The sequence below is a fragment of the Ipomoea nil genome, unplaced genomic scaffold (assembly GCF_001879475.1).
Source record: "Ipomoea nil cultivar Tokyo-kokei standard unplaced genomic scaffold, Asagao_1.1 scaffold1932, whole genome shotgun sequence".
Lineage (NCBI taxonomy): Eukaryota > Viridiplantae > Streptophyta > Magnoliopsida > Solanales > Convolvulaceae > Ipomoea > Ipomoea nil.
The window spans coordinates 517,071-539,894 of NW_017618360.1; the positions used below are offsets into that span (position 1 = coordinate 517,071).

At 39.8% G+C, this 22,824-nt stretch overlaps 3 protein-coding genes across 5 annotated transcripts; 2 read left to right on the forward strand and 1 right to left on the reverse strand.

Moving 5' to 3' along the window:
* Positions 1 to 1,266: 1,266 nt before the first annotated feature.
* LOC109146515 lies at positions 1,267 to 11,113 on the reverse strand. Its single transcript, XM_019294178.1, has 22 exons — positions 11,012 to 11,113; positions 10,621 to 10,765; positions 9,794 to 9,856; positions 9,130 to 9,449; positions 8,880 to 8,976; positions 8,732 to 8,809; positions 8,591 to 8,650; positions 8,347 to 8,451; positions 7,996 to 8,106; positions 6,923 to 6,964; positions 6,742 to 6,831; positions 6,470 to 6,654; positions 5,134 to 5,420; positions 4,928 to 5,049; positions 4,732 to 4,774; positions 4,527 to 4,618; positions 4,264 to 4,312; positions 3,865 to 3,935; positions 3,644 to 3,763; positions 3,156 to 3,256; positions 1,918 to 1,963; positions 1,267 to 1,599 (listed from the first exon to the last, which is right to left on the reverse strand). The coding sequence occupies exons 2-22, from the start codon at positions 10,747 to 10,749 to the stop codon at positions 1,552 to 1,554; spliced, it is 2,259 nt and encodes a 752-aa protein (XP_019149723.1). The 5' UTR covers positions 10,750 to 10,765; positions 11,012 to 11,113; the 3' UTR covers positions 1,267 to 1,551.
* A 498-nt stretch (positions 11,114 to 11,611) lies between these two features.
* Positions 11,612 to 16,684, forward strand: LOC109193862. Its single transcript, XM_019344694.1, has 5 exons — positions 11,612 to 12,779; positions 13,299 to 13,887; positions 14,052 to 14,199; positions 14,309 to 16,046; positions 16,431 to 16,684. Exons 1-5 carry the CDS (start codon positions 11,612 to 11,614, stop codon positions 16,682 to 16,684), a joined length of 3,897 nt encoding a protein of 1,298 aa, XP_019200239.1.
* A 3,572-nt stretch (positions 16,685 to 20,256) lies between these two features.
* LOC109193791 (probable folate-biopterin transporter 7) lies at positions 20,257 to 22,729 on the forward strand. 3 transcript variants are annotated; one of them, XR_002056343.1, is made up of 3 exons: positions 20,661 to 20,749; positions 21,303 to 21,377; positions 21,476 to 21,566. XR_002056343.1 is itself a non-coding variant. In XM_019344604.1 (3 exons), exons 2-3 carry the CDS (start codon positions 21,369 to 21,371, stop codon positions 22,522 to 22,524), a joined length of 1,089 nt encoding a protein of 362 aa, XP_019200149.1. In that variant the 5' UTR covers positions 20,661 to 20,749; positions 21,303 to 21,368; the 3' UTR covers positions 22,525 to 22,729. The 3 variants fall into 3 exon arrangements, 2 of the variants coding, with proteins under 2 accessions (XP_019200148.1, XP_019200149.1); XM_019344604.1 differs by having other exon boundaries at positions 21,303 to 21,408; positions 21,476 to 22,729; XM_019344603.1 differs by lacking the exon at positions 21,303 to 21,377 and having other exon boundaries at positions 20,257 to 20,749; positions 21,476 to 22,729.
* The last annotated feature ends 95 nt before the right edge of the window (positions 22,730 to 22,824 follow it).

Genomic DNA, 22,824 nt, shown 5'->3' on the forward strand with positions numbered 1-22,824 from the left:
GACGTCGACTTAAAAAAAAAAATTAGAATTGCATAACTACACATCATAATTTCATAACTATACATCCAGAATTGCATAACTATACATCCAGAATTGCATAACTACACATCCATAACTTCATAACTATAAATCCAAAATTGCATAACTTCATAACTATACATTCAGAATTGCATAACTACACATCCATAATTTCATAACTATAAATCCAAAATTGCATAACTATACATCCATAATTTCATAACTATACATTTAGAAATCATGCACAACATAATGTTGTTGACGGAAATCGAAACTGTTTTTTTTTTTTAAAGTTGGACGCGCGTTTTTAGTCAAAACGACGTCGTTTTTGCATCTGGTGCACACGGATGCACAGCATAATTTGCCGCCACCGTCGCTCACGCCTCGCCGCGGGGATTCCGGTGGGCCACCTCGCCGACCGCCCACAAGCGGTTTTGCCCCGACAAACTCCTTCTCTCGTATCTTTTGGTGTTCTTTTTTTTTTTTTTTTTTTGTCACCATATCTTCTTATTCCAATAAGATTTGGGCCAACCTCCTTCATTCACATCCACTCGGGCCAAAACTTTCCTTCAACATCATTCTTTAGATCAAGACTCTCCCAATAGTATTAATTTATTTTTATTTTTTGGTTACGAAGAGAGGGCACAAGCCCGGAAGCAAAACTAAAAGGGCACCCTGCTACTCACACAGGCACCCACCCTATCCTCCCACAGCAGGTCATCTAAAAAATGCGGTTGTGTTGAGATGATCCTTGTTCCTAGCCCATGATTAAGAGCAGTAGACGCAAGCTTGTCTGCCACTCTGTTTAGGTTACGTACCACATGGTTGAACTTCAATATTATAAATATTTTGTATAGGACATCTAAATTTTTCTTTTTTTACATTTTTTTAATTGAAATTCAAAACAAATAAATTAATACTATTTGGCCATTAATTATAAGCAATTCAATTTATTCAACATTAATACTAGTAATTTGAAAGAATAACTTTTACAATACCAAATAGATTTACGTTTTAAGTATTATGCATTATATAGTTTTTGTTTTTCTTTATATTCACGGTTCACCTATATTATCTTTTCTGGTACAAACGCAAATAAAGTTAGAACATACAAAACAGCCAATGTTGGAGCATAAATTTTTCGTATCAGCTAATCGACTAAACGCCAGGAGACTGCTTTCTTAAGCTTCACTGCTTTTCCTCGACCAAAAAAAAAAAAAAAAAAAAAAAAAAAAAAAAACCTCCAAGTTTAACCAAACTTAATGCATTTTCAAGAATCTTGAACACAATTCTGTACCAATATACACTGGTAACACTATACATTTTACTCCCCTCTGAGTTTTTTTTTTTCTTTCTTTCTTTCTTTCTTTTTTTTTTTGGGAGTGGGCGGGCGGATGCGTAGAGCAAAATGGCATCACCTTGTCAATAAGACACTAACATATGAAGATTGATTCCTCTAAGAATGCTGCTGGTAACTACAAGCCCGCATTCAATACGCACTACACACTTTTCTGTGATTGGAAAGAATCATCCTCACTTAAAGAACAAGCCCCGTTTCCTACTTTTCTTCTTCTCACCAGCCTGCAAAAATTAAGTGACACCACCACATTAAGATCAAAAGAAAGTTATAAAGTTGTAGATAAAGGAGGGTTTTGGCACAATATAGTTGGGGTTTAGGACTAAAATTGACCAAATATTTAAACTTCCACATGATAAAACAGTCAAGATCATCTTTTCTATTGACTATTGTCATACTCCCCACTTAAGCTGATTTACAGCTTAAACAATTTTGGAAACCAAATAGAAGGTACAGCAGTTGGCAAACTAAAAAATAAAATAAAAAGATGCACTTCACTTTGAACATCATATTAATAAACAGTACAAATTTGAAAATTATACCTTGACAATGAACAATCTCATAGTGAGAACAATTGTATCCCTGGAACTGCATAAGTTCAGCGGTAGAAAACATTAAATAATAAAACTAACAAACTATATTTGAGAAGATGGGGAAAAAAGCAACTGAACAGTTCAGAGACAAGAAAATTGAGTGAAATAACCTAGACCAAGTTGACAAGTTTATAGCATGCATGGAATGGCTTAATGAGGAAGAAAGGATAATGAGGAAAACAAAGGGGTGAAATTGCAAATTTATATCAACAAAATTGCTGGGTCAGGAAATATTATGTTTGGATTATAAAATTCTTAAACAATACACCATGGTTCAGGTATACCAACAATGTTTTTCTACATCTATAAGTTTGTCATTTAAAACATTCCATCAACCTATCTCACCATGATAAATTAGAAAAGTATTACAAATATCACCAAAATCTTTGTGCCCAAATAATCTTTATTGATTTTAAGTTTTATGCATTAACATATTTACTCATCAAAACCTGTGTTAGTCTTGGCCATTATACTGCTAACAACTTTTCTTTTATGATATGCTTTCCAGACATTATGCAACATTTTCAGGTAACTCGTAGGATTACAGAAAATGGGAACACAAAAAGTAAATTACTTTTCCTTTAAATGGCAAAATGAAACAATCAAACTAAAAAAAATTAAGTTAACCAAATTAAAGGTTAAAAAAACCCAATAGAAATCAATATACTATCCATATAGTTGTCCTACTTTGAGTAGGCTCCAAGGTTAAGAAAGATTGTAATGACTAAGTTCGTGAAAAGTTAAAATAAAAGTTTATTTTCTCCCTACATTAGAACTTTTAAAGTGCCACAATGCTCTGATAGTAATGAAAAGCATAAAGAAAACTGAAAACAAAAACTTGGACAGCATTTGCCAATTGACCAAGACGAAGGGATAATGCAGTTGATAAAAAGGGAGTATAAGTTTTGCCAACAAGCAGTTTCAAAATTCAAAGTCACATTAACCAAAGCAAGGCACAGCCCTTTAAAGGAAGAAATTATCCCCTAACAGGACAAGAAGATGGAAGCAATTTTTCCTTCACTCAACAGCATAATCACCTAAAGGGCCATGCTTATTCTTGTGTATAAGGGTTAAGGCATTATCCACTGGGATTATCATTTCAGAAATGAAGAATCCCATTAGCCATTTCTACATAGAAAAGGAAATTTTCCATACACAACAAACAAAGCAAACAAATATGACTTTACCAGCTAATATCGGACGGATCATTCCCTGCCTTGAGACGACGGTCATCTCCCAAACTATCAGTTATTACAAATTCTGTAGGACTTCCGTATGGAATAGAAACCTGCCAGAGAAATTTAATTTAAAATAATTCTTTTTTAAAAAAGGAAAAGAAAAGGAATGGATAGAAGACCAATATTAAATTAAAGATATTATAATTAAGGACGAGGAAAAATATTATTAAGGCCTGGTCTGCACTATTTAAAAAGAAACGGGCAGTGTCATTCTTCAAGACACAATAATCCCTTTACAAGAATATTATCAAAATGATTCTTTAAATAGAACAATGGACAAAATCACCTAGTGGCAAGTCAATGGTGAAACACCGGCATTAAAAGAAAGCACGAAACTATATAATGTAAGGCCGGTGTGGTATATGTGCTTCATTTCTGTTAGTCTTGTGTTTTCCATGTTCATGCTGAAAGAATAATTAGATTGCAACAGAACATACATTTATAGATAGTGAAAATTTCTCAGTTGCAGCAACAGCATTAGGACCACTACACTTGATGCTAAAACCATCCCTCTTTATGGACAAGGTAGCTGGCTCCCATATATCAAGATATCCTGTCTGTAGAATGAGAAAATTAAGGATAAAAGAGTGTCAGTGTCAATGAGCAGGAAATCTTTAACAAGTGAAACCTGTGCAGAATCATAGTAACAGATTCCTACCCATAGGAACAGTTTATATGAAGCATGACCACTAGAAAGTGTTCTCTGTATGCACTTGTGCATTTCTGGAACTGCACCCAAAAAAAAACCCCCACTGTAAACCATAGGTCTGAAAAATAGTCACAAAGTATAAAGAAAACTAATGTGAAAGAAGGGACAAATTAGGTCAAAGAACTAGGTTCCTATATACATGTTGATGACAGTTCTAGAGAGAAATGCCATTGTCTATTGAACAAATGAATGGTGATCTACCTACTCATAGTAAAGAGTGATTAATGAATGATGTGAATAAACACCCAATTCCCACTTAGCTTTGAAGATTGTTTATAATCTATTCTACATGATAACAAAATTCAAACTACAGTTACATATATTGAATAAAGATCCAGCTGCAATTACCACAACTAATCTTCATATGGTCATTAGCAAAGACCTTCACCAATTCACCCTGGAAAAGAAGAGTAATGAAGCCATGTTAGTAACTTTCAAGAAGGCTTCACTTTTGAAAGTACTGCTCTTGCTTCTTTTCTTCTGGAAAAAGAAAAGTGGAAGGATACTTCACTAAAAGATGCAAACAATAATCTCACAAATTTAAATACACACCACGTTTATCTTTTACAACAACAGCGAAGAACAGAAAAAAGAAGAAGACTGAAAATTACCTTGCGCTTCCTATTATCCAGTGGCTGAACTTCAATGGCAAGATATGTATCAACATCATCAGCAGTAACAAGATACGTGGGTTGCTTTGCACCTGCCACCAATGTCATATGACTCCAGGTGTTCAAATATATTTATTTATGTGTGTGTGTGTGTGTACACGCATATGTGATTAGATGAAGAGATAGAGATTTGTAAGAGTAATACCAAGAATATAGTTAAAAGATCCATCTTCCATATGTCGTACCCACTGTAAGCTCAAAAATGAGACAAGAAACATGAGAATGAATTCTGACAGATATCTGTAACAGCATGAAGCATTCTAAGGTAACAAAAATAAAACAGACATCAACAATCAAAAAGAAACAACAGAGCAGAATTCAAGCCCTGAGGTAAGCCACACCTCAAAATTGCAACTGGTTGTGCCATTAATAGAGTACCCAGAAGCCTTAAGTTCCTGTCCGGGAAATGCTTCACCTGAAATTTGAAGACCCTCAACTGCAGGTAAAGGTTCATCATCTGCAACTTAGCATTGCCTCGAGATTAGTGCACATCAAGCAGCAAGATCCTAAATACACACAGTAACAATAAAACACAAAGAATTTTTACCTTCTGAGAAAGAGGATGCAGGTTCCTCCATAACAGGGGGTAAATATGGGGAGTGAGGGTTCAGATCCTCAAGGGGATTTGTATAAGGAGAGCTTTTAGAGTGCCAACTGACTGAAGGCTCTCTACCATTTTGGAGTCTCTCCATATCATAATCATCCATCTCATTATTGCTGATATGATCCCTAAATTTTACTTGTTTATTTGGTATTTCTTCGCTTCTTGATTTGGAAAGAGAATCATCCTGGCTTACTGCATGCTGAGCAGATAAATCTTGTGATATGGTATTCCTACAAAACAACATATATTCAGCATAAATTAATCAAACTTGAGGAGCGGAACCATGAAAGAGAAAATCAATCATATATTGAAAACCTGCATATCATATTATCATGCAGGCCATCGAGGAAGTAAAGACGAGAAAAAGGAATCAGGTATATCCTCTATTTAGTTTAGTATACGCTTAGAGGTGCAGAACAAGATAAGATAAATTAAGGGTTCTAAACAAACCAGAATGCCAAACAAATGAAGAGACAACTACAACAGAAAAGAAGAGAGAGAGAGAGAGAGAGAGAGAGAGAGAAGAAGAAGAAGAAGAAGAAGAAAGACAGCCACAGCAAGAAAACATTTAACGTCCTACTTCAATCCACTAAATATTTACATGACTGCACAACATTTTCTTTAAATAGGTTTGACAACAACCATACTAATAATATTCAGTACCGAGTTTGACCTTTCCAACCACATTTCACAATCTTATTATGGTGATAGGAAGTAAGGAACTGCAAAATCTATAAAACTAACTTCCTCTGGAAACAAGATCAAGTTGAAAATCAGCTCAATGTCAAGCAGAAACTCCAGTTTGTCTGGACTGAAATCATGACACAATCTTATCTTCTCCTGACACCAATCTATTTTATGTGAACTATGGGGAAAAAATAGACAAAGGCAATAGACTTTAAGCTAAAGCTGATCAAATTCCATGGTTATGAATCATGAGACTGTAATGCGGCCTATCCAGGGTACCAATGATGTTATTTCTAGCAAGGAACAATCTAACATAAATGCATTCTCCATTATATATATCAATATCTCTTATGTTATCATATTACAAGAAGAAAATATAAAAAGAAGTTATCACTGCACGTAAACAATGATTCACCATCATTTCCAGTAAAAGATATTTAAGTCCTTCATCCATGAAAGCCAGAATGGCAAAGTATTATTGTCACTCATGGCAACAGAGAAAATTCAATTGAAAACAGAACCCACCACCAAAAGCAGATGGTTTGAATTGTAATTCAGTTCACAGTAGCAGTCTCCATTTGAACAGGCTCACCTGCTTGCAAGAGGTGAATATCTCCCCAACTCATCACCCATCACATTTTTTGTTAAATCACCAGTACTATCAACCTGGGGATGTCCCAATGAATCCCAATCTCTACTTGTCTGTGGGTCTGAAAGAATAGGTGCCTTTTCATTAGTGTATCCTTGTTGTGGTACCAGTTCAAGTCCATCTCTTATCTGGCCAGGGATAGACAAATCTGTTTAGTATATCTACATCTAAACATGAATCTAAAGAATTTTGACATAAGTGTATGTCAAATATACCGCACTAAAATCAGAAGGTGACTGAGCAAAATTCGAGTTAACATCAGAGGGCCAAGGGGTCATTTGGTACTGAGACTCCTTCAGCTTTGCCTATGAATCCAACAACTAAAAATTAGATACCGTCAACAAGAACCAGTGCATTAGAAATAAGAAATATCCCTAGTTGGAGTTGATGACATACCTCAGTAACTAAAAGCTTCTCCTGCAGATGTCTAAAAAGAATCTGCAGCAACATTTTGTTTATATAAGGGGGGAAAAGGTTATTAGTGGAAAATCGAATGCCACAAACATTGACCAAAAAGATCTTCAAGCTAGTACATGTAAACAAAATCCATCCTATCACTGACTGAAATTTGATACCATCCTATTTCAAATTCTCAATCATAGTTCAAAAGATAGGTGGTTCATGTGGACCACGAACCTCCTCCCCCTATCATGCTACTCATCAACATAGCACGTACATTGTTAAATGTAGAAAGGTAGACTGACGCAGTGTGTATTTCATATCTTGCTGTACAGGAAAGCCCTATATATATACACAAGCTAACTAAGTGCTAACCACAGAATTTGAAAAGAAGAAACACTAGGATAGGAGAGAAACTCTAAACTATCTCTAACTACCCCTTATTTCTCTAACATACATCATGCCTTCACAACAAAAATATGATGCCATATTTAGCAAAGGAATGGGAAGTCAAGATAGCAGAATTCTTTCTTCCTTAGCTCCCTCCTCTGCTAAGAAAGAGTTTTACAATCAAGATATTACATCTTTCAAATTTAAAACTCTGCAGTTTCTTAAACCTTAAAAGAAGGTTCAGTTTTAGCATTTTCTTTTTCGTGATTAAATTAAATATTATGCAGCAACAGAACTTTACATAGAGACTATTTCTCACATCAGACTTTAGTACAACTCATAAACAGCTCAACTTTTCAAACAAAACTTTACTTGCAAAAGAGGCACCAAGATGGTGAATACAAGCTATATGGAGTAAATTATGCATGGAGCTTAAAAACTCCATGAGATATTGTAACTTTAGACCAAATAAACAAAGATTTCTTGAAATTGGATGCTGTCCATGCACATAGCAATAGAATCATCCACATACCTGTGGGTATACCCCAAACTAGAAATAGTGTCAGTGCCTTATATGATCTACAGCAGCAAGAAAGTAACAAAATGTACAAAGAAAAAGACCATCAAATTACACTGACCAAGATTCATTTTCCATGCATAGAGAAAAGTATTGTGCTGACCTTTACATTACTGACAATTGACTGAGCATCAGGTACAGGTGGCTGAAGGTAATATTCTGCAAGGAGTGGTAATAAAGATGATATAAATGTTGATCTCTCTTGTTGTGCAGCCTGACAAAATCATAACACAAACCCTAAAATATGTTAGACAAATTACAGAAAATCAAGTGGTTAAAATTTGAGAAAAACTTTCTAATTACAATATTCATTTTATCAAAATTACAAAAATATGCTTAGTGCCTTTAAAAAAAATAATAATAATAATAAAGGACAAAATTATTCGACCTCAAATCTTTGGTAAGGGGTGGGGGGTGTGCATAGAGAATTAAAGTTTACAGGACATGAAAATACCTGCAATAAATATGTAAGGTGTATATTCTCTTCAATTATGTCTTGTCTATAAGATATTGCTTTAGATGCAGCATCTACCAAATCCTGTTGCTGCTGATCAAAGGCCTATACCAAGAATTTGTAGCAAATAATCGTTGTCAGTTTAGATTAAAACAAATATAAACAGACATAGGGCGTACCCGATAAAAAGATTTGAGATATATGGAGTAGTACTTAACAAAAGAACTAGAGACATTCATCATACCATGCGCATATAAGCAATGCGCTTTTCCAGAACATATTTCTCATTGCTTATTTGTTCTTCCTGCCCAAAATAAATAAATAATTTATGTCAAAGCAATAGTTAAAATAATCATGGTGAACATTAGAAGCATAGAGTCCTTACTTTGATTGAATATTCTTCAAGATGTTTCCTCAATTGGGAAATCTCTTGTTCATGAGCCTGGATCTTCAAAACAATATCCTATAAAGATATATTGAAAAATGAGCCAGGTAAGAGGATTATAAACATTTGGACCATAAACAAGAGATACCTGCTTTGTGCTGTTAGAATCATTCACTTCAGCCATTGGCATAAAGCCCTGTCCAGATAAGTTAAGCTGCCTGTCTTGCTCTCCTGCTATTTGATACCTACCTAAGCCAGTTCAATTGTCAGTTTCTGCTAGTATTAAAATAAAATTTTCAATATAAAAGTCAAGTAAACAAATAAGTCAATACAAGAAATTCAGATAAGATGCCCTCGCTCCCATAGAGAACCTAATGCCTTCAATGATTATCAGATACCTGCTAGGAGAAAACGGTGATTTTGAATGTGATGAGAAATGAGATAAGCCAGAAACATCAGAAGTTGTTTGAACCCCAGTAAAAGTCACTCTTTCTGTACTATTGACTTTGCCATAATCGGAGCTGCTCTCTGCATGTTGCATAGTGGAGTTTGTATAATTTTGAACAACATTATTAGGTAAACCAGGGCCTATACTGCTATTCGTGTTTCTAGGACCATCAGTCTGATCTCCAGAATGCAAACTTGATTCAAAAGCTCCAGGATGACCATCCCACTGTTCCACAGAATGAAAATTCCCAATTGTCGGTTCACCTGATTTCTGTCAAGGAGGTAAATTAACCATACAGTCTGTTGAACGTGATATACCATGCATACAAAAATAAGTTGAAAAATGTCAACAAAGCAAAAGCAAGTACTCAATAATCAACAACCTTAGTACATACAACAGCACAATTTCAATCTTCAAAAAATGCAGTCACAAGGTTGGACCATAAGAAAAATTTAATAACAGAACACCAAGACAAATAGATCCCAATTAGAAGTTAACTAGAATACACATCTTTAAAACTTCTACTAGATAATAGAAATTGCATATTCAATTAGCAACTGACAGCCATGAGAGGAATCATATGTAATTTTCAGAATGTGTCACCATGTGCTTACAAATTTTTCAAGTTCCTGAATCTTTTCTTGCAGTTCAGATCTCAACCAATCATTCTCCTCCACCTAAACAGCAATAGAAGATAAAAATCAACAGCATACATGTAGGAAAAACTATGAGCTCTAGAAGCAAAACAAGGATTATATTTTCCAAACTATTAATGATTTATACCTATAAAAAATACTACGTATCAGTATACTACACTGCAAATCTTCTTCTGCTAGTCTAATAAATGAGATGCTCATAACTTAGACTCGCCAACACTGCAAGCCCAGTAGCCCACAACTATATTAGATAATAAGAATCTACAAATGTAGATAAGTTCCATCCTCTCCCCTCAAACTCAACCTGAGAAAATTTTGATGAACAGAATTTCCAGGTGCTAGTGCCTTGATTAGAAAGTCAGTATGAACTTTGGTATTCAATCATCGTTAGAAGCAAAGTTTAGTACCCTAAGCATACTAGCACGTTTGGCATGACTGGAAATCCAGTTGATAAAAAAATAACTTGCAAGCTTTTTTGTTTGTTGATGATTCAGATACCTGTGTATCCGGACTTAAATACCAGGATTTTCAGAAAGTTGAGAGGCCAAATCATGACATCAGGAGAATTTCTAGTTTTACCATCAGATATCCAGTTCATGAAATTCACAATTTACCATGCTTGTCTGCTATTAATAGTTTCAGACTGATAGTTCACATTTCTAGTTCTACCATTAATTCCTCTCAGCTCAACTTCACTAGTAATTAACCATACATGAATTCATTTATAAACAACTATAAGAAAGGATGGGTTTAAATAAATTTAAAAAAAAAAAATAAAAAAATACCTGTTGTTTAATGGTGGCTTCAGCTGCTTCAACAGCTTTCATGACCTGGGCCAGCCCATCACCGTTGGTGGAATCTCGTAAAGCCAAACCCGAAAATTTACTCTCTAAATTTCCTCCTCCATTTTCCATCTCTTCCCACTTCCTTCTTCAAATTTCCATTTTCAATGAAAGAATAAGTGATGATTCGGAGAAGGGAAACAATTAGCTCCACCAATATATGCGATTAAGATATTAAATACATGGAAAAACCCTAGAGACAAATTTTTATTTACAAAATCTACAAAACAATCTTTAAACGTAGATACATGCTCGCCTACGTACGGGGAAATTGAAATCGAAGCAGACGCCGTTATCTTACAAGATATGCATACATACATACATACATACATACAGAGGGAACGAAGAAGAATAATTCGGAATTGAAGACCAACGCAGAGATGAGGTTTTAGTCGGGTCAGGATCAGGGTCCAGAACGCCGAACGCGGGTTTTTCTCTCTATATATATCTGTCTGTATTTCGTGCTCCCTTGTCGTCTTCTTCCCTTGGTTCCTTTGTTACCTTGCTGGAATGAAATACACTTAGTATGAAGATCCGCATGGTGCACCACTGTTAAAGTCAAATCCCGTAAATACGATCTTAATTATATCCAAATTCGATAATTTCCTTTTAAGATTTGGAGCATGGTACGATTTTAACTGCTTTTTTATCCCACTCCCTTTTTTTTTTTTTAAATCTTGGTAAGCAGAATATAGAATACAGTTGTCGTTCTGCTGTTGCATGGCGTCTTTTTCGATTTTATTTGACAATTGTGATTAACCGTCCAAGTTTTTTATTTTCTTTATCGATTTGTTGATACGAAAATTTTGTGTAATGGTTGAAACTAATATAAATGCAAAATGTAAAGAAAAATGCTCTCGGAAGAGGATCTTGATCTCTTGGTGCGGAGCACCAAGAAATCGAAACAGGATGCGGGGCGCCATCAGAGACGAGGATGGAGCTGGTGGAGGCTGTCTCCGAGGCGCCCATGGAGGTGTTCAAAGCGTACGCACCAACAGAGACTCCACCATGTAGCTTGTCGCGACCCGTGTTGTACAGAGACACGATAGCTGGATCGTGTGATACGCGATCTGCCGCGGTAGAAGAGACCCCTCCTGATGACGAGGCCTTATCCGATGGGGAGGAGGATGAAGCGGATGACGATCCATTGTGCCCAGTCATCAGGCTGACCAACAAGGAGAAGGAGGAGCTCCGAAGGCCTTGGCGGCAGGCACTGATCGTCAAGGTCTGGGGTAAGCAGGTAGGATATTCGTATCTCCATCGCCGGCTGAGTGCACTGTGGAGGCCGAAGGGTACAATGGATCTGGTGGCTTTGGATAATGAATACTACTTGGTTAAGTTCAGTTCGGTGGATGATCTGGACTATGCAAAGTACGAGGGCCCCTGGATAATCCTCAATCACTACCTAATCGTGAAGGAGTGGACGCCGGATTTTGACCCAATGACGGACAAGATGGAGAAGGTTTTGGTATGGATTCGATTCTCGTGTTTACCTATAGAATACTATAATCCAAAATTTTTGCAAAGGATCGGGAAGAAAGTCGAACGGCCCATACGAGTGGATCACGCAACGGGACTGGCGTTGCAGGGGAAGTTTGCACGGATGTGCGTGGAAATCGATCTGTTCAGGCTGCGGAAGCGGATGCGATTTATTGCATATGAAGGGATCCATCTAGTATGCTTTAATTGCGGGATGTATGACCACAATCACGAAACTTGCCTGAAGGAGAACACGATGGTTTTCAGCAGCGACGCTCAGTGGCATGTATGCCACAATCACGAAACTTGCCTGAAGGAGAACACGATGGTTTTCAGCAGCGACGCTCAGTGGCAGAAGGGGAAGGCGGATGAGGCAGATGGCAGCAAGCTGACAACAGGGGCAAGTGGCACGATGACTGCTAAACCGAGGATGGCAGAGGACAAGGCACCATTTGGATCGTGGATGCTGGTAACCTGGGAGACGAAACGACCAGGAGCACGTGCTGGACAGAATGGAAGCAGACGCACTGCCGGGGACCAATCGAGGCAGACGCAATCTCGATTTCTGCCCCTGGAGGTAGTGATCGCTGAAGACGCTGACCCAAATGCAGCTCCAGGAGCATGTAACGAAGCCGCATAACAGGATGACGGGGCTGCACAGGAGCATCCGACTGAAACGAACACATTGGTGGAGGGTCAGAACGCACCAAATGGACGGAATCAGCGACGGGACAATGTTGTGGTGAACGAGAAGCAAATAACCAACCAAAGAGAATCCAGAGTGACAACGCCGACGAGTGGGACTGAAAGGCGGGCGGTACAGAAAGGAGTTCCGCGGAGGGCGACGGAAGAAGACGAGCATGTGGTGGTCAGGGGATCACGAGGGGGTGCGCACATTGAATCGGATAGGGTTACAGTGAACTTGCTAGCGAGTGCAGGGCCAATGCGCAAGCTCGAAAATATGGGTGAACACCACAATGATGACCCTACGGGCATGGATGACGACGGGGACGCGGTTATGGAGGGCGCGTCTGCGGTGGTAACTTGAGGTTTGCAGTGTTATTTCGCTTATTCTCTCTAGCTTTTTGTGTGTTTTGGGTTCTTGCTCTGTTATTATGATTTATATGACTTGGAATTGCCAGGGTGCCGGGGGAAGGGGATTCCATGCATTTTTAAGAATCTAATTAAAACTTACAGGCCGGACGTGTTAGGATTGGTGGAGCCGAAACTCTCCGGATACCAAGTTAGCGCCATCTGTTCTAAGATGGGTTACGAGGATTGGGTTCGAGTGGAAGTCGTGGGCTTTAGCGGAGGAATATGGGTTTTGTGGAATAAACCAATCGAAATTTCTGTTTTGTATACTCCCCCTCAATTTATCCTAATACAAGTCAATGAAGACGGGGCTACACCGTGGAACCTTGCGGTTGTGTATGCTAGCCCGGCACATCACTTGCGAAAGCGACTTTGGAACGAGCTACAGGCCCAAAAAAGGGAAATCACAGGCCCATGGATGGCAATGGGGGATTTCAATGCGGTAGTTTGCAAAGATGAAACCTTCAACTATATGGCGTACTCCCAACAACGAAGCATGGACTTTGTGGACTGGATTCACATGGAAGGGTTGGTAGATTTAGGTTTCAGTGGACCTCGGTTTACCTGGATGCGAGGAGTTGAGGGGACAGCTACAAAAGGAGCGCGATTGGATAGAGCGTTGTGTGATGTGGGATGGAGGTAGCGTTTCCCCGAAGCGACGGTTCGCCATCTACCCAGACTATATTCTGATCACGCACCTGTCCTGGTGCAAACGACGACGTAATCCGAAGCTCTTGGACCGTGGACCACGCCCTACAGGCGAATATTACAAAGGTTAAAGATGCGCTCACTAAATGGAACAGGGACGTTTTTGGCAGCATTGAGGTTAGAAAAATTAATCTGCTTGCACGCATAGGAGGAGTTCAACAAAGACTGGCTAACGCCTATCATGGTGGACTTTCAAAATTGGAGAAAGTTGGAAAACGTGTTGTACGAGGAAGAATTGCAATAGTTTCAGCGTTCTAAGGAGGAGTGGATCGTGTCTGGCGACAGAAACACAAAATTCTACCACGCGTCGACACTGGTCCAAAATTCTCGTAATAAAATTGCAAGCCTGCAGGACGCTGCCGGGAATTGGATTACGGAGCTCATTGAGCTGCAGCGGCACGTGACTGATTTCTATGTGAATTTGTTTAAGGATGAAGAGGGAGTGAATGTCACAAAAGCCGCGACGGATTTGTTTCCAATGCTTGGATGTTTAGATTGGCGGTGGTTTAATAGAGATGTGACCAAAGAGGAAATTCGTAAGGTTGTTATTGATATGAGCCCATTGAAAGCACCAAGACCGGATGGCTTCCATGCGGCTTTTTATCAACGCTCATGGGAGGTAGTGGGAGACGGCGTTTATGAATTGGTGAAGACTGCTTTCGATACGGGGTGCCTCCCGGAAGGAATTAACGACACCCTGCTAGTTCTTATCCTGAAGGTTGCGATGCCAGAAAATATTAAGCAATTTAGGCCTATAAGCCTATGTAATGTGTCTTACAAAATCATTACAAAGACAATCACGAACAGATTCAAGACGATTCTGCCCAAGCTTATTGGCCCGTACCAAAGCTCGTTCGTCCTTGGGAGGCAGATTTCGGAAAACATTATTATTTACCAGGAAGTCATGCATACTATGCGCACTAGACAAGGGAACAAGGGGTTAATGGCTATTAAAATTGACTTAGAAAAGGCCTATGATCGCCTTTCTTGGGACTTTATTAATAACTCTATTTTGGATGCAGGCTTCAGCGATGGATGGGTGTGGATTATTATGCAATGCGTGAGTACAGCGAACATGCAGATTATTTGGAATGGGACACGTATGGAACGTTTCAAACCAGGAAGGGGAATTCGTCAAAGTGACGCCATGTCACCAGCTTTATTTGTTCTTTGCCCGGAACGGCTCAGCCAAAGTATTTCGCTGGAGGTGGAAAGAGGCACGTGGAAGGGTATTCGTCTGTCCACTGGCGGGCCGACGCTGTCCCACATGTGCTTCGCGGATGATATGGTCATCTTTTCGGAGGCTTCGCTTGAGCAGGTTGCCGTCATTAAGCAGTGCTTGGACCGTTATTGTGAAGCCTCGGGGCAGAAGATTAGCCTCGGCAAATCACAGGTGTTCTTTTCCAGAAACACAGGGCCAGTGTTACAGGACACAATCGCCACCGAGCTTGGCATCCCACCCACCGCCGACCTAGGTAGATACTTGGGGGTCCCGTCTTTGCATGGAAGAACCACGTGCGCCACTCTCGCGGGCCTGCTCGACCGAGTGGCGACTATACTAGATGGCTGGAGAAGCAAAGTGCTGACGTTTGCGGGACGAGTTACGCTAGCCAAATCCGTACTCAATGCCATACCAACGTACACAATGCAAACCGCCATTTTGCCTAAGGGAGTGTGCACCAAATTGGAGACTATAACGAGACGCTTTATATGGGGTGGTGATAGTGAGACGAGACGGACAAGTCTGGTAAATTGGGAAACTGTGAAAAAGCGAAAGGGCGACGGTGGCTTGGGAATAAGAAGCCTTCAGGATGTTAATATGGCGTTTGTGGCTAAACTGTGCTGGCGGATGCGAGTTGAGCACGATAGCATGTGGACGCGAGTTCTGTCCACCAAATACGACACTGTTGGGGGCCGGAGACAGACGGAGGTGTACAGTACAGCGTCGAATGCTTGGCAGGGAATTCAGGGCGTGACACCTGCTCTGGAACGAGGACTGACTCGGATTGTCCGCAATGGTAGAACAACAAGGTTTTGGATGGACATTTGGACACATAACCAACGCCTTTTACGACTGGATGCGTCGGCCAGTGAGCTTACTAGAGTTATACGCGAACGTGGCAGATTATTGGGAGAACGGGAGGGGGTGGAAGTGCATTTTGCTCACAGGCATTTTGGACGAGGGGTGGAGGACGAAGCTTAACGCGATTGTCCTCCTTGAGGATGACGACGCGAACAACGGGTGGGGATGAGGTTTGGAAACGAGTGGGAGGTTTACCATGCGGTCAATGTATGAGACGATAAGGGCGGAACCACCTGGAGATACGGATATATATTGGGATAAATATGGAGGATAAGGCTTCCGCATAAAATGATCCACTTTTTGTGGCTGGTTAAACATGGGAAGATAATGACGAATGTGGAGCGTTTCAACAGACATTTCACGACTGATAAAATGTGTGCTTCTTGTGCAGGTATACCGGAGACTCTGGATCACATGTTTAGACGATGCCCAGAGGTGGCGGGTTTCTGGGAGTTGCTACTTCCCCACAATACAGCGATGCAGTTGATGGAATTGGGGTGGGATGAGTGGTTGTCCACGAATCTGGGGGCACATAAGCGTAATGATTTGGGGGAAGACTGGCCGGTGACTTTAGGAATAAGCATGTGGTGGAACTGGCGGTGGCGCAACGACAGAGTCTTCGCCGGAAGGAGATTGAGCCTTTAGCAACGGCGGGCTTGGATCGAAGCACAAAGGGTGCAGATCAAAGCGGCGTTTAAGAAAAGATGGACGCCTGGAAGAAATGGCCAACCGCCTAGACTAGAACTCGTCACGTGGGCGTCACCGGAGCACGGATGGTTGAAGCTTAATGTTGACGAATGCTGTAAAGAACCAGGAGTGCGGGCTGGCTGTGGAGGCGTGCTATGGGATCATGTGGGCGTTTGGATAAAGGGTTTTACCTACAATATTGGTTCTCGTTTTGCATAACATGCGGAGAAATGGGCGGCACTCCAGGGAATTCGTCTAGCAGCGAGATGGGGAGTTAGGAGACTTGTCGTCAAGAGTGACTCGTTGAACATGATCAAATGCCTCGCCGGAGACCTGCACGACATTGGCACGCGGTGTAACATCCTGCAACTGTGCGCACGCGAATGCCGGCTGTTTCAAGAGGTGGCCTTTACATGTGGTCAGAAAGCAAAGCAGAGTTGTGGACCGTCTCGCCGCCACAGCTTTGCTTCATGATCGGGGGTGCGGGTGCTCGACAATGCACCTCTGGTGGTCGAAGACGTGCTTTGGGAGGACATGATTGGAGCAAGGGCCTACCGTGGACCACCGATTTCGGGATCTAACTAGGAAGCGCTAAGCCGGGTTTACCCCTCTTCTGGTTAAAAAAAAAAATGCAAAATGTGTACTTTCAAGGAAAATTCCAATGGAATTGATAAAACAATTTTTTGTCCGTTTACCGTTTTAGTTATGCCGATGAGTTAGGGTAGTAGTTGAACTCATAGCATATTGATGGGGATATTGGGTATGGGCTCAGGTTTATTGGATTTACGTTATTGGGCAGGGGAATGGTGGTTGAAGTGGGCTGGAAAGACAAAGGACAATGTGGGTCGGAACAAGAAAGGGGGGAGGCGATGGCGTGTCCAGCGCGCCTAGGGTGGTTGTGCGCCTCTGCGCGGGATGCAGCGACAAAGCAGGGTAGGTGGTTGGCCGGCGTTGCAAGCGGCCTCACGATCTGCCGGACAGGGCGATGCCCCCGGCCAACCTCGGCGCGACGGTGCGCCTCTCCGCGCGCTCCTTGCGCCCCCATTCCGGTTGGTGTGGCGTGAGGGGGGTGGGGTGGTGTGGGTGGTACGATGTGCTTTGAGACATGGGGCACATGGTGCTTTTGAGATGGATTGTGATCGTGGAACGTACACGTGGACGGTGTTGGGTGAAGCTGGTTCACTATAAAATGGGGTGTCTGGCTTCCTGTTAGAGGCATGTCTAAACACTACAAGCACGTATTACATTATAGTGGTCTTGGTCTTGTACTCTCAACCCTCTTGTTTGGGTTTGATTCCTATTGATAGCTTATTTATTTGTAGCCTATCCCTTGGGCCTTGTCCATTGTATGCGTATTTTGGTCACGTAAAATAAACATTAAAGAATAAACTGCAAAGAATAAGAACATTTTTAATACACGTGGAAAAAAAATGCAAACTATAATAATGTTGAACATGTCACACCAAGCATGCTATCCATAAGCAAATATATAATATCATTCTTCCAAAAGACTGAATCCCAACCCTAAGGCCCCCCACACCCCGACCCGACAGAGCATTTGGGAGGATGTAAATATATAATATCATTAACGGGGCGTTTGGTTGTAGGGAGGGAATTACATGGGAAACGAATTGTAATTCAATGGGAGATGAATTACAGGGAATACAGTGAGAATTCCAGTGTTTGGTTTACAGGAATAAAATTACTGGAAATTTAAATTTCAATGTTTAGTACACATGGAAATTGAAAGGGAATAAGTAGTATAAAGTCCAAAATGTCCATTGTTGTTGTCATGCATCAATTTTAAGTTAAAAAAGATGAGAGGTAATTTTGTCTCATCATTATCTTTTTTTTTTCTTCCTAAAATCCATGGAATTAAAATCCCAAGGGGGCATATGATTTTAATTCCATGAAAATGAAGGAATTGTAATTTTGTGAAATTGCAATTCTTCTAACCAAACTAAAAAATTTAGTGATCTTTAGAATTAGGTGAGAATTAAGTATGAATGAAATTTAAATTCTTCTCCAACCAAACGCCTGAAGGGGTATGGAAAATCACTAACCATCTTGTAAGGGCTTGATACACTTATTAATTCATTGTAAACGTGTTTCACACATGACTCACAATCTTGACCGTTGAACTCTCTAAGTGTCTCAAGCAAATGAAATTTGAGATCATTTGACTTGCTAATCACATAAAACTGATGAAGCACAATATATTATTCACTTTTTGCATTTAATCTGTATAAAATTACATTCCCATTAGAACTTTAATTATTGATAAATATTCAAGAATTTAGATATGAAGTATAAGCCCGCCACTCGTAGAACATAACAAAATCAATTATCTATTCATCTTGTAGACTACAAAAGTACATACAACACTTTTGTATCACCTTGATAAGTTGACATTTAACCATTAACATTACAATTCACAACATCTTACTTATATTACAACTAACTTTGGAGTCCTAACCTTTATTTATTATATTCACAAAGTAAGTTCTTACTTGTAGCATGCTTTCATATGACAATTATAGATTTTCTCTAAATCAAAACATGACATGCACCGACGAGTTTCTCATGGTGGGATTAGTTAAGTTGATATGACTAAACACTTTAAAGTCTTGCTTTAGCGCTAAAGTGTAACTTAAGAGTGTATCAGATTCCTAACGTTTATTAGAAGACCTTGATCGAAAGGAGTTCTAGAGGCTTTTAATTCGTAAGTTGAGATAATTGATACTCTCTCCGTCCCGTTTTATGTCTCGAATTTGATTCACGAAACTTGACTGAAGTTATTTATAATTTAATATTGCATAATATTAAATTTAGAATTAGTATGTAAAATTTATATATTTAGAAACTACATTAAAGTAATATTAAAAAATAAAAAATAAATTTAAAAATTATAAGAAAATGCTAATAAAAATAAGCAAGGAAGTAATAGTTAGTTTGACAAATGAATAGTAAATAAGACATATAAAATAGTCAAGAGGGTAGATAAAAAAAAAAAAAAAACTACCAAAGCCAATAAGGCATTAAGGCATATAAATAAAAAATAGTTCGCGATCATCATGGCCACTTTGTAGCCGCTGCGAGTGGTCGGCTCAATTGTGGTAATCATCCATATCTTGCTGAGGCAATGACGATCAAAGAGGCCTTATCCTGACATCGTGGTAGCACCAGGTTTGTTTTGGAATCAGACTATTTAAATTTTTGTTACGTTTTTAATTCCGTTATTTTAGACCTTTCTTATGTTGGTACGATTGTTCAGCAATGTCGTAATATTACTAAGGATACGAGAAATATTATTATTCACCATACTAATAGATCAGCGAATTATATGGCTCATGTACTCAACAAATTCTATGTCTGTCCTAAGTTCGTGGGCTACTGCCCCTCCTGATTGTATTTCGAACTTTTTCTAATATATTATCGTTTCGTTGGTTTTCAAAAACAAATACTCGGGGGAAAAAGTAATACTAAAATGTTAAATACCGAATAATTTTGCCGGGAAAAAGAAGGGTGACACTTGTAAAGACGTGAGAAGCCGAAAACAGCTCCCAAAGTTATAAAGCGCCACGTCAGTGGGATCCAGAAGCTCCCGAGTATAGCAAATGTCTTGATCTTCGTCGGCGTCCGGAAACAGCCGTTTTCTCTGCCGCGATTTTATTCGGAGATCGGAGCTGGTAGTACTGCAGTCCGTAATTGGTAATTGCATCATACTTGCTATGGCGTACTCTCGAATTGCCAGTGGGAGCGACAGCGAGGGAAGTGGGAGGGGTAGCGAGAGGACGAGGAAGGTGTTACTTGGGATAGGGTTCTGGGTGCAGGGGTTTAGGTGTTTCCCATGGATGGGGGTCAACTTCTTCCTCAAGGACAGTCTCGGGGTCGACTCTTCCACGCTTCAAATCCTCCAGAACTCTGCTAATTTCCCCATGGTAGCCAAGCCCTTCTACGGCATCATTTCCGATTCTTTCTACATCTCTGGCCAGCACCGGCTCCCTTACATTGCCCTTGGAGGTACTTTGAATTTTGAACAAGTCTTGGCTTGTATCTGCTTTCTAACTCGTTTTTATACTATGGAACTCTTACATAGCGTTTGAATGGAAAGAGAGAATTAGGGTGAAATGAATTGTAATTTGTGGGAAAAGTTATAAACGGGGAATTTAAATTATATTGTCTGTTAGGAAGGAATATAATATCTGAAAATTGTAAGGAAGAAGTGAATAAGGACTAAAATATCTTGTATAATAATTAAAAAAAATAATCAAAAGAAGGATAAAATGGTAATTTAACATGAAATTATGTGGAATTGCCATTCCTAGGGGATACTAGGAATTGCAATTCCATAGTTGGAAGGAATTATAATTCTGTGAATTGCAATTCCCTCCTACCAAATCACGGAATTGTAATTCCATGGAGTTTGGTAGGAATGGAATTGCAATTTAATGTTAGAAACTTGCTTTCAATTCTCCGTGAATTAGTAACTCAAAGCTTGATTACCACAATCATTTTGCGAATTGTATGTCTACTGTATAGAGTAGTTGACTGTTGTCTTGGATGTACATTGTAGATAGGAGTTGATGGGGAAGCTTTTTATAGTATCTGCCGTTTCCTCAAGCTTCCTGTCACTGAGTAAATGCCTGTGGTAATGGGATTGGGAGGCACTTCTGGTGCAGGTTTGTTGAAGTTTTCAGCAATAGATTTTATGCCCATTTTCACTCACCAGTGATTGTTTTCTTTCAGCATTTTTGCAAGCAGTTTCATGGCTGGTTCTTGCACTGTTTTCCCCTTCGAGTATCTCGTTTTTTGCTATCACTATATGTCTACTCATCGGAAACTTGGGTGCTTCAATTTCTGAGGTTGCCAATGATGCCATTGTTGCGGAGATAGGAAAGCAATCCAGTTCTTCATCCAAAAACGCGCAATCTCACCCTTCAGGCGAGGTTCAGTCTTTTGTTTGGATGGCCTCTTCCCTTGGTGGAGTTCTTGGAAACATACTAGTTGGTATTGCCATGAACAGATTTTCCCCACAAGCTATGTTCCTCGTGTTTGGCATTATCGTCTCTCTCCAGTATCTAATAACGGTTTTCATCAAAGAGAGCTCTCTGGGCCTCCCAAAAGCTCCACCTAATCCAAGGATCAGAAACCAACTCTCTGAACTCCTTGTTGTATTGCAGAAACCAGAGATCTCTTACTCAATACTTTGGTTTGCAGCTTCTTACGCCGTTATTCCAGCCCTAACGGGGACCATGTTCTACTACCAAACACAATATTTGAGGATTGAATCATCGGTATTGGGTATTTCGAAAGTGTTTGGACAGGTAGCGATGCTGTTATGGGGAGTAGTCTATAACAGTCACCTCAAGTCTATTTCACCAAGGAAATTAATACCCGCAATTCAGGCCTCTATGGCTGTATTCATGGTATCGGATATGTTGTTCGTGAAAGGGGTGTACAGGACGATGGGTATTCCAGACTCCTTATACGTTGTGATTTTCTCGGGCTTTCTGGAGGTGCTATACTTCTTCAAGATTCTGCCTTTTAGTGTTTTAATGGCTCAGCTTTGCCCGCCAGGTTGTGAAGGATCTATAATGGCGGTTCTTATGTCCGCCATAGCTCTTGCCTTCATAGTTAGCGGGTACCTTGGCGTTGCCTTATCATCGTTTCTCATGGTGACGGGAAACGACTTCTCGGGGTTGCCATATGCCCTTATGATACAGGCAGCTTCAACACTTGTACCACTATGTTGGTCATCATGTATACCAGATGGTTTCAAACTCAAAATGAACTGAGCTGCAACGATTGGCAGGAGGGAGCCAATTCAATCTCAGCATATGAAAACTTTCAGCAGGGATTCCATGTAAATTATTCACAAATTTATACACACTACTTCCATATGTGTTTCTCTTTGCCCGGTTGTAAATTTGTAGTCAAGTTCTTTGGTCATAGCTATTTACTTCTTCTCATGCTTCTGATAGTCTGTTCTATTTTACTTCATCTGTTTATTTAACCCATCCTGTTTTGATATTAACTGGTCAAACAACTCTTTCTTTTTACTTTTAAATTTGATTTTTAATACGGAGTAATATTTT

Bases quoted from the DNA above. Each gene is read 5' to 3' on its own strand.
- LOC109146515 (XM_019294178.1), bottom strand. From the start codon at position 10,749: ATGGAAAATGGAGGAGGAAATTTAGAGAGTAAATTTTCGGGTTTGGCT. The intron at 3,764-3,864 runs GTAGGAATCTGT...CTCATTCTACAG, and splicing joins CATATAAACTGTTCCTATGG to ACAGGATATCTTGATATATG. The intron at 3,257-3,643 runs GTATGTTCTGTT...TTTCTCTGGCAG, and splicing joins AATTTTCACTATCTATAAAT to GTTTCTATTCCATACGGAAG.
- LOC109193862 (XM_019344694.1), top strand. From the start codon at position 11,612: ATGGAGCTGGTGGAGGCTGTCTCCGAGGCGCCCATGGAGGTGTTCAAA. The intron at 13,888-14,051 runs GTAGCGTTTCCC...TAAATGGAACAG, and splicing joins TTGTGTGATGTGGGATGGAG to GGACGTTTTTGGCAGCATTG. The intron at 16,047-16,430 runs GTGAGCTTACTA...CTTCTTGTGCAG, and splicing joins ACGACTGGATGCGTCGGCCA to GTATACCGGAGACTCTGGAT.
- LOC109193791 (XM_019344603.1), top strand. From the start codon at position 20,458: ATGGCGTACTCTCGAATTGCCAGTGGGAGCGACAGCGAGGGAAGTGGG. The intron at 20,750-21,475 runs GTACTTTGAATT...GTTTTCTTTCAG, and splicing joins CCCTTACATTGCCCTTGGAG to CATTTTTGCAAGCAGTTTCA.